Source organism: Cryptomeria japonica, chromosome 8, assembly GCF_030272615.1.
Source record: "Cryptomeria japonica chromosome 8, Sugi_1.0, whole genome shotgun sequence".
NCBI classification, from domain to species: domain Eukaryota; kingdom Viridiplantae; phylum Streptophyta; class Pinopsida; order Cupressales; family Cupressaceae; genus Cryptomeria; species Cryptomeria japonica.
The window spans coordinates 470,023,203-470,035,551 of record NC_081412.1 but is presented as its reverse complement, the minus strand read 5'-3'; the positions used below and the strand labels follow the sequence as shown (position 1 = coordinate 470,035,551).

At 36.6% G+C, this 12,349-nt stretch overlaps 1 protein-coding gene across 1 annotated transcript in view; it reads right to left on the bottom strand.

Annotated features, from left to right (window-relative positions):
- Nucleotides 1–623: 623 nt before the first annotated feature.
- LOC131079542 (glycerol-3-phosphate dehydrogenase SDP6, mitochondrial) overlaps nucleotides 624–12,349 on the bottom strand; it is a 114,772-nt gene continuing 103,046 nt past the window's right edge. Inside the window, exons 4-6 of the mRNA XM_058017519.1 lie at nucleotides 3,035–3,195; nucleotides 2,073–2,331; nucleotides 624–1,177 (exon numbers count right to left, since the gene is read on the bottom strand). Of these exons, the coding sequence (XP_057873502.1) occupies nucleotides 848–1,177; nucleotides 2,073–2,331; nucleotides 3,035–3,195 (750 nt within the window). The 3' untranslated portion in view covers nucleotides 624–847. The remainder of the gene's footprint in view (nucleotides 1,178–2,072; nucleotides 2,332–3,034; nucleotides 3,196–12,349) is intronic.

Sequence of the window (12,349 nt, the reverse complement as noted above, 5' to 3'; positions counted from 1 at the left end):
CTTTTATGTTTCAAATCCCTGACCCGCTTCACCACAATAAGTATATTATAATTATTAACCTACTCAAAATTGATCTCAATACCAACATATTCAATTTGACATCCAAACCTATGTTAAGCCCAAGCTAGGTAAATTTCAATAGTGAGTGGTAGTAATGATTTTTATAATAAAGATTTGACAATTTTTTTATTTTAAAATTTATTGTGGCTTTCAAAAAGATATAGCCTTGCAGACTGCACCCATCTCAACATGCATCCTCAACAGTCTCAAAGAAGACCTTCCAAGTCTAATTACAAAGGAATCCGTCTCTTACAAACTACTGTTTGTATATGGAAAAATTATCATGAATATAAAATCCAAAAGTGTTATTAAACGGAGTTATATGCAAACAGTTGTGAATTATGAGATAATCTAAAATTATCTTGGTATAATATTGCCGGCAGATCACTTCTGGTTATTATTTACTTATAAAGCATTGATTTAAATAACTTCAAAGCATGTGCACCTTCACACTCTACTTTGTTACAAGTTTTAATAAACACAAAATATTGCCACATTTATTTAACAGCCTAGAAGAAATTGTACCCTTGACAATAAAATTTTAGCATAATTTCTGGCACAAATAAAAAAATGATATATAATTTCCAAATTCAATTATTATTGCGTTCATTATATATTCAATCTAGCGAAAAAACCTGCTTTGAACAAGTGAAATTTTCCATGAGAACAACAAACATGGAGGCAAGGCTATCAAATTTTATTTTTGAACAAATGACATGCAATGCTGAAAGAGGGTACATTTCCTCAAGTACAGCAAGCAATATTGCTATGTACACGAGGAACGCAATCATGTCTTTAGGAAGAAGAATGACTTATTTGAGGTGTGTTTGCCATCATCAAATTGTGCATTTTGAGAAGATTTGAATGTTTCTAAGAAGGCTATCGCATTTGTCATCTCTGCTTTCTTCCTTGCTTTGTCCCAGCCATGTTCTGCAGCAAGTACCTCTATAACACGAGGCAAGGATTTTCTAGCTGCATCTGTGTCAAGAAAGGCAAGCCTTGATCGCCTGGCAATGAAATCAACTGCTGTCTCACAGTACTCGTTACGTGCACAGTAAGCAACCTCTGCCTCCAAAAACGAATATCCATGTGCTAGCCTTTTGCCAAGATTTTCATTCTACAATCCACAAGCAGAATTTCAATTCAGAAAGAAAGCCAAATTCTTATAAGATGATCATAAACAAAGCACATTCAAATTTCACAACCAAGTCAATAATTCTTTCTTCTTATCAATTAAAGCATGCCTCAGCATTTCTTGATCAAAGGTCAAATTAGCTTAGGTTCAAATTTGATATACGAATATGCATAAAGAAAAACAATTGATGTTTTTTTATTTTATATATTCTCCTTAATAAAAGACGTGATAGTGCTGACTTCCACAAGCAAAGCTTTTGACCTTATCGAATATTTCAATATTAATCTAGAGATATTTTTGGAACTAAATGTGACATAGTAGCAACAGAAGATTTCGACCTCATGGTAATCTGGCCATTTGATAGAAACTCAGGAAATTTTAACAAATGAGAACCATGTGAGGAAACCAAATTGCTTCTCTTCAGATCCTTTTGATATTCACTATTAAATATTGATTATATTTACATCATGATGCTAAGCTTTACATCAGAATATTAGAGAAAAAAGCTGATCACGGCAGTTATCTCTATATCCCTTGATTTGTGCTTTCTTAAACTTAGTGAATTTGATCACTAAATTAGAGAATTGAAGTAATACCAACATGTTGGAAGTGCAACTTAATTAATGATGGACACAGAATGTGTAGGAAGACAGTAAAACGTGTGTGGCCTTGCTTGTTTGAACTAAAAGTTATAACTGCATTTGTTTTTTTTATATCATAACAACTTTATAGAAGCCAAAAACTAGTTGACACACAAAACAGGCAATATAGTCTGCCTTGAAATGAATATGAAAATACACTGGAAAAAGACATTCCATATCCAACAAATCTATGTCTTATAATAAAAGGAAAGATGGATAATGGGGTGATTGAAAACCTGTGCTATTAAGGCAACTCTTTCTGCCATGCTACCATATGCATGTGCCAAATGCTTTGCAACAGCAGTGTCCATTGCACCAGGAACTACCTTCCCTGAATATGTCTTTTTCATACGAACATACTGTTGTGCAAGTTTGGTAAATGATGCCGGGTCCCAATTTTCTCCTCCAATAACATGAAGATAGGCTGTCAGACAGTTATTTGACGGCTTCAATTTGCCAGCTTTGATAGCTGCATTAACTGCATCCTCTGCCATGCTGTAACGAAGATTTGATTGAATTAGCCTTGTGGTATCAGCAAAAACCAGATGATCATGTAATTACTTCTATCCATTATATGAATGACAAAGAAATCAGTGGAAAGAGAAGATTCTTAATCTAAAATCCCCAGTTAAAAAAGCCAGCAACCAGATAAATAGAACTCAAATATAATTTTGAGCATTAGCAATCAAAAACTATTCATCAAAAATCCTTCCCCAGGATCCTACATTTCTTCAGAGATTCTATCACAACTTAATTGAGAAAGACTGTAGCCTACAGAGTTAAGTTTTAGTGAGTGTCTTGTTCTTCCCAACAAAGTTAAAACTTCTAACTGCCTTCAGCATATAGGATTCATGGATAGATAAGTAAGTGGCACTTAGGCAGACTTGTCCATAGTAAACTTGCCCATCGCTTAGACAACTGCAGTATGCATATCCTTCAAGCCACTGTTGACTACCTATGGCCCTCATAGGCTGTTACCATTAGCCTTGAAAAGAAAAATCTGTTACATCAATAAGAATATACTAAAACAAGAAGCAACTAAAATTACATCAGGTATACCTTTCAGTTGTTTTGTTTTGCTCTGAAATAAATGATTATAAATTTCCCAAGCATGAAGTACTGCAAACTTATAAACAAAGTTATAACTGTACTGCTCCATACACAACAATATCCTTTGAGCTAACAGTTAGAATATTACCTTCTATATGTGGTCCACTTCCCACCAGTAATAGTTACCAGACCGTCAATATCTGTGGACACTACATGATCTCTAGAAATGCTGGCAGTATCATTAGCTGAGGGATCTGTTGCTAATGGACGAATCCCACTCCAAGCAGAGAGCACATCTGAGCGGCGTACCTGAAGAAAATCACTAGATCAAATTATTTATATTCCACAATCTACAAAGGTTCAAGAATAAAATTATGTGGGAGTCCACTAAATCTAAAATATATACTTGTTGTCATGCATAATTAGTAAGGCCTAGATTACAATCAGAAATGTGTATGACATCCTAGGCTTGATCAAGGCCTCCGCATCAAATATTATCACATTAATATGATCAACGATATTGAATCTAAAATTCATGATAAGGGTATTTGGAAAAAAATTGACATAATGAAACTGGAAATTTGGTCCCCACAGCAAAGTGCAACTCTCAAAATAAATTTTAATGGGACTGCTATAAGCAATCCCAATTTGGCTGGTGCAGAAAGCATAGGGAGGAATCAGAGAGGCAAGATTATTCTCAATTATCATGAAGCTGATGGGATTGTAACTAATAGCATGGCCAAGGCTAAGGCTTTAAGAAAATGCCTTCAGATTGTGCAAGATAAAGTTGGAGGAAATGTCAGTTTGTGGAGACTTGGAGATCATGATCAATGCCATGGAAAAATCCAAAAGTAAAGACTAGTAACTCGAAAAGCTTATTGCTGACAGTAAGAGATTGTTCTCAGAATTAGCAGGAAAAGTTAACAATTATATTAAGAGGATTGAGAAAGAAATGGCTGATTATATTGCAAACCTCAGCATAAACTATAAAGGAAGCAGATTAATTATTCTTATTCCTTTTAGGGGAGCCAATCATTATGTATTTGGCAAGCAAAGATTTGAAGCACTTATCATCTCTCCATAACGATTAAAGTGGGTTGCACATTGCAAGTAAAAGGCAATTAAATTTTTAAATACCCTTGAGAAAACTGGCTTACATTCCCAAATGACAAACTTTTAATGGGTCTTTTCCTTGCAGAACCTTCATTTGAATGATGGCAGCTTAGTGAATTCATATAGCTAGCCAGCAAATTCTTCTAAGGTATGTTCTTTCTGTTGACTTGGTGGTCAGCACCTCCTTGGAGACTCGTGACATGGCTTAACCACCTCCCGTGGGTTGGGTTAAATTTGGCATTTGTATCGAGCGTTGATAGTTCCAGCTTTTGGCACAACGGCAAACGATTCCAACAATTGGTATCAGAGCCTTGGTTCACGGATTCAAGACTCCCTTCAGTGGGTGCTGAAGGCTCAGTCGGTGCTGAGGGGGAGATTGTTGACTTGGTGGTCAGCACCTCCTTGGAGACTCATGAAATGGCTTAACTGCCTCCTGTGGGTTGGGTTAAATCTGGCATTTGCATTAGGCATTGATAGTTCGAGCTTTTGGTGCAACGGCAAACAATTCCAACACTTCCAACCACTCATCTTCCTTCCTGCTAGCCATCTGGGTTAGACCTTGCTTCTGCACCTGTGTAATCTGGCACTTTGCTTTGACTAAACTGTCTTTTTTTTTTGGCATTTTGTGTCACTCGGCAATTTAGAAATGAAGTTTTGTGACAATAATAATCTTGTGAAAGAATTTTATTTTTTTATTTTTTTGTTTTCTCTAGTTGGACACTTTCTGTGAGTTTTGAAAAAAGGGAATTGTGTTTTGGGCAAAAGGAAGATATCCTCTTCTTCACACAAAGAAAAATATCCTTTGTAAAAGGCTTTGGTGAGACTTGTGGAATGCAGAACTAGTGTACAATGTGAAAAGGAAACGAAGCAGGTTTCTCCCTCTAGTTTTTTAATCCAAAATCTAAAAACATTTAACTTGCACCTAAAAGTCAAGCCCAGGTATGAAAAAAGTTAGATAAGGGAGGAATATTGAAGTTTTCTCGGCGCCCAGTATTTTCTAAAGGCAATAAACTGTGTATAGCCACCACTTTGGTTTACTACAAACCCCTGAAAATCATTTTCCTTTTGAATGATAACTTTGTAATGAATGGATGGTAATGAGGAGAATGCAGGATTTGGCATCCTATAGACTACTTGCTTCCCTCATTTTTATCTTGTGTTGGACTGATTGTGCTATTTCTAAAATGGAAAAGGGGTGTTGGATGGACTGTTCATACCCTTACTAATACATTCATCTCATCTTTGTGCAGCTCTAATGATGGCTAGTCAGCAGTAAGACAAAACAAGATTGCAGAAAGGGTCCCCCATCTTCCAAACAGGTCAAATCCAGGAGGTTCCTAGAAGCTATTGTGGGAGAACAAGATGATAAATATAATGTTTATGATGTGCAGGATGTTAACAGATCATATGTTGGCTTTGCTGAGGGCTTCAAGCTTTGGCAGCTTGACGGTGGTCCCATGATGGACGAACCTGGCAGAGTTACTACACATAAACTTTGGAGATAAAAGTTTTCTCTTGTTGAAGATACAAGAATGAGAAAGTAATCAACTGGGAAAATTTGAATCTGTTTAAACAAAGCCTGACAGCTCACTTGGGAGAAAATAGCATAGTAGATGCAATATGGCAGGCCATGAGAGAATCTAGTAGATCAACGACATGATTGAAAACACTAAGGTGGCTCACATAATTTGTTTCTACCAATAACCTAGCTTTGCACAAAAAATCCAATCTATGAAGACTGGGCTAATAAATTAAAAATACATTTGGATATGTGGAAAGCCCAAAATTCAGTTACCTATGAGACTATGGCTGAGAGTGAGATGCCAAAGGATATTTGTGAGAGGCTGCATGCTGATCAGAAACCTTATGAGGTGGCAGTAGCTGTTGTCAGCAACCTGAAAACAGTAATGGCAGAAGTACCTTTGGAAGACCAAGCTCCCCCAGATGGTCTCAAGCAAGGAGAAATCAAACACAAGTACAAATTGATGCAGCAATCAGGACCTTGGCCCTATGTTTAATTAATTTTCAAATCATGTTAGCTTTTATTTTTGTATAGAATAGGGAAGGGTATGGCAGGTTAGCAGCCACATTTGCCCCTTCCCTTGCCTCATAGATAGACATATGTATCTCACTTAACGGGTTAAAATAATTTGTTTAAGCTGGTACAATGGTACTACTTTCTAGCCTTGCATTTACTTTGGGGCAAGGCATTGTTTTGTGTATTTACTATTTAGTTACGCAGTTAAAGGTTCCTTACTGATGTTTAACTCGTCAAAATAGAATTGAATTTAAAAGGGGATGACTAGAAGAATGAGAAACCTAAGGATGTGCAATCTTAGCTAGTTCATCTTCCCGCTTTACCGAAACCATTTTACCATGAATGCAGTATCGATTATCACACAACAACAAAGCCTTAACACCTTTTGGTTTAAGAATCACAACCAATTGCTGTGTTACAGAATTACACAGATACATTCTCAATTTGGATAGTGAATTCACTAGAATGTTGATAAACATTAATTAAAAAGGGAAAGAGCATGTTGCCTTCTGTTGGCAACAATTAAATTAAAAAAAAAAACTGTTTTTTCAGAGAATAATATCACATGCTTAACATTTAGATTGAGTCTATTACTATGGTAAAAATACGTATTAATTTTCTATTCAGTAACAAACATAGAAAAATACATTTTACTAGGGCATATAATATGCATTTGAGTAGGTAGATGCATAGTTGGAAAACTCAGAGTCGGCAAAAACTTTCCAGACCCAAAAAACTCTACTCGGCAAAAACTGGGCAACTTAAACAATTGCTTAAATATCATTAGAAAAACTTTTTTTTTGAAAAATTCAATGACAAGATGTATCTAATGAGTACAAAAGTGTTTTCTATTAAATTTGATTGATTTGAATGCAAATTGAGTACAAAATCGCATCCTCATGCGGAATCCTGATATAATAGTTAGTTGACAAATATTATGAATTTATGATGATTGCCTTTGAATGTCATCATGATTCATCATAATCCATAAATTGCATATTAACACATTTTACATCTTCCTCTTCTCTATTCTAGTGAAAATTTGGGGAGAGGTTCTAGTAATCACATTTGAATCTTTGATACTGATAGTATGATACTTCATCATTGATCAATGATATTATAGTAGTGATAAAATTAGTTGTCTAAGTTCTCGATTTTGGTCCCCACTCCCAAACCCCCTCATTGGAACCAAATTGCTTCTATGACAAAAGATCCCAATAACCAGTGGGGGTTTGGAAGTGGAGACCCAAATGGGTTTGAGGGGAAATGATGACAAGTTGCACAAGGTGTTAGATGCAAGGAACACTCTATTAATGATAATATAGCTATAGTCGGATTCCTTCAGGCCGACATAGACTACATAAATGTCTAATTGGCCTATCGGCCTTAGACATTTATATATACCGATTTATTAAATATAAAAGATACAATTAAAATGCCAACTAAGAAAATTCGATTTGCTTATGTTAATAATCATTTAATTATTGGGGCCGACTTGGAAATTAGCCACCCCTTGGTTTAGATCACATTGTTTTGGGAGTGTGTCGTCCCTTGGTGAAGGGGCACCTCCGATAGATATAAAGGAAGAACAAACCTTCCTCTCTTGGCATCGAACCAACATACATACAGCAGATCGACATCCTTCAGCAGTCAAAAATCTTTCAGTAGACCAATTCATTCCTTCAGCAGACAATATTCCTCCTTCAGCAGATCATATTCAAATATGTTCAGATAATCTACAGCAGTTCGAACTGCATACACTGCAATCTAGGGTGAATCGATTTAATCATATAGTTTCAAAGTGTGAAGCGATTTTGTAAAGACATCTTGCAATTTTGTCTAATATAATAAAAAACATCTGTTGTTGGGTATATGCTAAGCAATTGTATATGCTAAGCAATTGTGTTTGAATAATCTTACATCTGAATTTTATAATCTGATTATTAAATTTAACATGGTATCAGAACGGGTTTGAGAGGATCGTGATCAGATTTCCTTAAACAGCAAAGTTATGTTTCATCTTTCACCTTCAAGAAGCAATATCAAAGCCTCGAAAATGGTGTACGGTCTTAAGGTCGAAGATAGACTTGCAGGTGCTTCAAACTTCACTTCGTGGAAGTTTAGAATTCTTGTTGCACTTGAAGAAAATGATCTTCAATTTGTGGAGGGAAAAGACTTACCTGAGCCAGAAGATCAAGAGGAGAAACTTCAATTCAAGAAGAATGTCGTCAAAGCGAAAAAGATCTCGATTGACTCCGTGAAGGATAACTTAGTGCCTCTCATTTCGAAAATGACAAATGCAAGAGACATGTTCAAAACCTTGGAAGGTCTATATGAGATCAATAACACAAGTAGGGCTCTTGCACTGAGGCAACAACTTCATCAAGTCAAGATGGCAAAAGGAGAATCAGTCATATCATTTTTCATGAAGATCTCAGAGCTGAGGGATCAACTAAGCGCCATTGAAGATGAAGTTGTGGATAAAGATCTTGTCAGGTTAGCATTGAATGGCTTTCCTCATTCTTGGGAGCCATTTATTCAAAGTATAAGTGGGAGATCCAAATTTCCTAAGTTTGATCATCTTCATGTTGATTGCATCCAAGAAGAATCTAGGTTGGCTACAAGGGGAATTGTCAAAAGTTCTCAAAATGAAGACACGCATGTCCTTGCCACCCAATCTACTAAGAAGAAAGGAAGAAATTGGAAGAAAGGCAACTTCAAGAGAAATAGAGATCAAAGGTCAGACTTTGCACCTAATTCAAATAAAAAGAAGAAAGATCTCTCCCACATTCAGTGCTTTAGATGTGACAAGTTTGGTCACTATGCAAGAGATTGTTTGACAAGGCCTAAGCAACAAGTGGCAAACATTAATGAAGTCTCAACTCAAAAGGAAGCAGAAGACAACTCTAATGGATTCCTCTTCATATCTACCTTATCAAATAATGTTCCCACGGATAGTGACACCTAGCTAATTGATAGTGGAGCTTCCCGACACATCACAAGCTATCGAGAACATCTTTTGGATTTGGTGGAAAAGGAGTCTAATCTTCAAGTGATCATTGGAGATGATATGCGCTATTCAGTGAAAGGATTTGGTGCTACATCACTCAACCTAGAATCTGGAATTTCGCTTCATCTAAGTGATGTTTTATTCGTGCCAGGAATCAAGAGGAATCTTGTATCTATTTCAGCCTAGAGGACAAGAGATATCAAGTAGCATTTTCAGAAGGGAGAGTTCTTGCATGGTCAAAGAACTCCAGCGTCAAGATTGCTCGTGTGATCGAGAATCGACATGAGAGTTTGTACAAGTTTTCCACTCGTCCAGTTCAAGCTCTTCTACATGACTCTTCAAATTCCAGCGAACTATGGCATAGAAGACTTGGGCATCTACATTTCAGGGCTCTTCCATCATTAGAGAAGATGGTTAAAGGTATTCCTAAACTTAGTCATATACATGATGGTACTTGTAAAGGTTGTGCTATGGGTAAAAACACTAAGAGTCCATTTCATAATAGTGAAAGTAGGTCAAGAAATTTTAGATCTTGTACATTCTGATTTATGTGGTCCAATGTCAATGGCATCCCTAAGTGGATTTTTGTATTATGTAGCTTTCATAGATGAATACTCTAGGAAGACTTGGATTTATTTCTTAAGGTCTAAAGAGTCTGATGAAGTCCTAGGTAGATTTAAAGAGTTTATGGCTCAAGTAGAAAACTTATCTGGAAAGAGAATTAAAGTTTTAAGGTCTGATAATGGAGGTGAATACACCTCTGGTAGCTTTCGTGATTTATGTATTGAGGTAGATATCAAGAGGGAGTTTTGTGTCCCTTACAACCCACAGCAAAATGGGGTTGCAGAAAGAAAGAAAAGATCCATTGTTGAAGTTGCAAAAGCCATGATCCATGATCAAAACCTTCAAACCTTTCTTTGGGCAGAAGCTTCTAGAACAATAGTGTATGTTTAGAATGGATGTCCTCATTGGATATTGCAAAATATGACTCCAAAAGAAGCCTTTTCAGGGATTAAGCCTGATGTCAGTCGCTTGAGGATCTTTGGTTGTCCAATGTATGTTGCATTCAGAAAATCTAAAGGTTCATGCATGGAGATAGATGATGAAGATCAAGAGACTCCTCAAAACGTGGGCGTTGATCATACTGCTGAGATTCAGAGGGAGTCTTCAGAACCTGAAGTAAATGATGATCCAGTTGAGCCTTTGGATCCTACTGATGGGCCTAGAGATATTATTGTGAATCGAAAGAGACCTCCGTGGGCAAGGAACACTATGTAGGAGGCAGATAAATTGGCAACTCCTAGAGACACATTCAGAGAAAGTAAAAGACTACAAAAATTCTCTAGCTATGTTGCATTGATGTGTAATATTATTGAGACTGAACCTTCCAGTGTTGAGGAAGCCTCAAATCAACAAGTATGGAAAGATGCTATGGATGAAGAATATCAATCAATTCTTAAGAATGATGTTTGGGATATTATACCTAGACCTAAAGGAAAGTCAGTTGTATCTTCCAAGTGGCTATTCAAGATTAAGCATGTAGCTAATGGAAGCATTGAGAAGTACAAGGCTAGATTTGTGGCACGTGGTTTCTCTCAGAAAGAAGGAATAGACTATGAAGAAACATTTGCTCCAGTTGCTTGGTATACTTCCATCAGGACCATCATTGCTATTGCAGCAACTAAGGGATGGAAGCTACATCAAATGGATGTGAATACAAGTTTTCTCAATGGTGTAATTGAAGAAGAGGTCTACATTGAGCAACCTGAAGGCTTCACGATTCATGGGAAAGAGTCTCATATATGCAAATTGAAGAAAGCATTATATGGTCTTAAGCAAGCTCCTCATGCATGGTATGAAAGAATTGACAGATACTTGGTGAGTTTGGGTTTCTATAAGAATGATGTTGATCTGAATCTTTACTTCAAGATATTCAATGGTGAAGTTTTAATCTTGGTCCTATATGTTGATGACTTATTTCTTACCACGGAAGAACATCTCATCTTTAGATGCAAGGAGTTGACTTCAGAATTTGAGATGAAGGACCTAGTGTTAGTTTTATGTTAAACTTACCAATCAAATTGACAGTAAAGAACAAGAAAACACAAATGCACACAAAACACAATGATACCCTGGGAAAACCTCTCTCTTGGAGGAAAAACCTAGCAACAAAGATCTCAGATCTGATTTGATTAAGCAGCTTACAAGTTTACCCTTCTAAGGCATAAATCAACTATAGCAAAACTTATCTTAATCTAGAAGTCAAGGTGATGTGCAGATCGCTGTCAAACTTAGACAGCCTTTGGGCAGCCTTGACATGCTCCAGCAGACCTAAGGCAAATTCGGCAGCCCAGAAGATCTTCACCCAACCTAGTAGACAAATCGCTGACTCATAAGCACAATTCGATGAAATTCGCTGTTGTAGACAATTTGCATAAGGTAGAGGGATGAATCTACTTTAGTTCATTGCCTTGATGATTTTCGCATTGTATTCACTACTTCAGATAAGCATTCATTGCCCTAGAGTGCAGCTCCAGATTTGCTGAAGGAAATTGCAGATCACATACAATAGAAGTTCGCTAACCTTGCAGAGGTAATTCGCTAAGTGTGAATATGTTATATTGATGCTTGCATTGCCTTGAATATATATGAGCTTTTACATCTTATTTTACTTAGGCCGGCCTTTACAATAAATTTATAAGGCATCTAAAGTTGGCGCCCAAACTAGGGCCTGACCCATAATAATTACAAGTTACATATTATAGGGTCAGCCCTATCACATCAACAAGTTACATTTTACATATTATAAATTATATCACCCATTTAGGGCCCAGCATGAATCACAAGTTACAATGCCCATTTAGGGCCAGACCAAATTACAAGTTACACAAGTTGAGTGCCCAAATAGGGCATGCCCTTTAACATTCACAAGCTACATAATATAATCACATAAGTAGGCCCATTAAACATTTACCAAGCTAGGTCAGCCCAATCAAGGGATACGAACTAGCTACATTTCAATAGGACTCATGCATTTCTTTCTAGGTTTGGAAGTATGGCAAAGGCCTAATAAAATCATCTTGAGTCAAGGAAAATACACCATTGACATCTTGAAGAGATTTGGAATGTTAGATTGCAAGTCTATGTCTACACTTATGGAAACTAACTTGAAGAAGTTGAGTGAATCTGCGGCTAGTTCAGATCTTGTGGATCCTACTATGTATAGACAGTTGATTGGATCCTTGATGTATCTAGTTAACACTAGACCGGATATTTGCTATGCAATGAGTGCACTTAGTCAG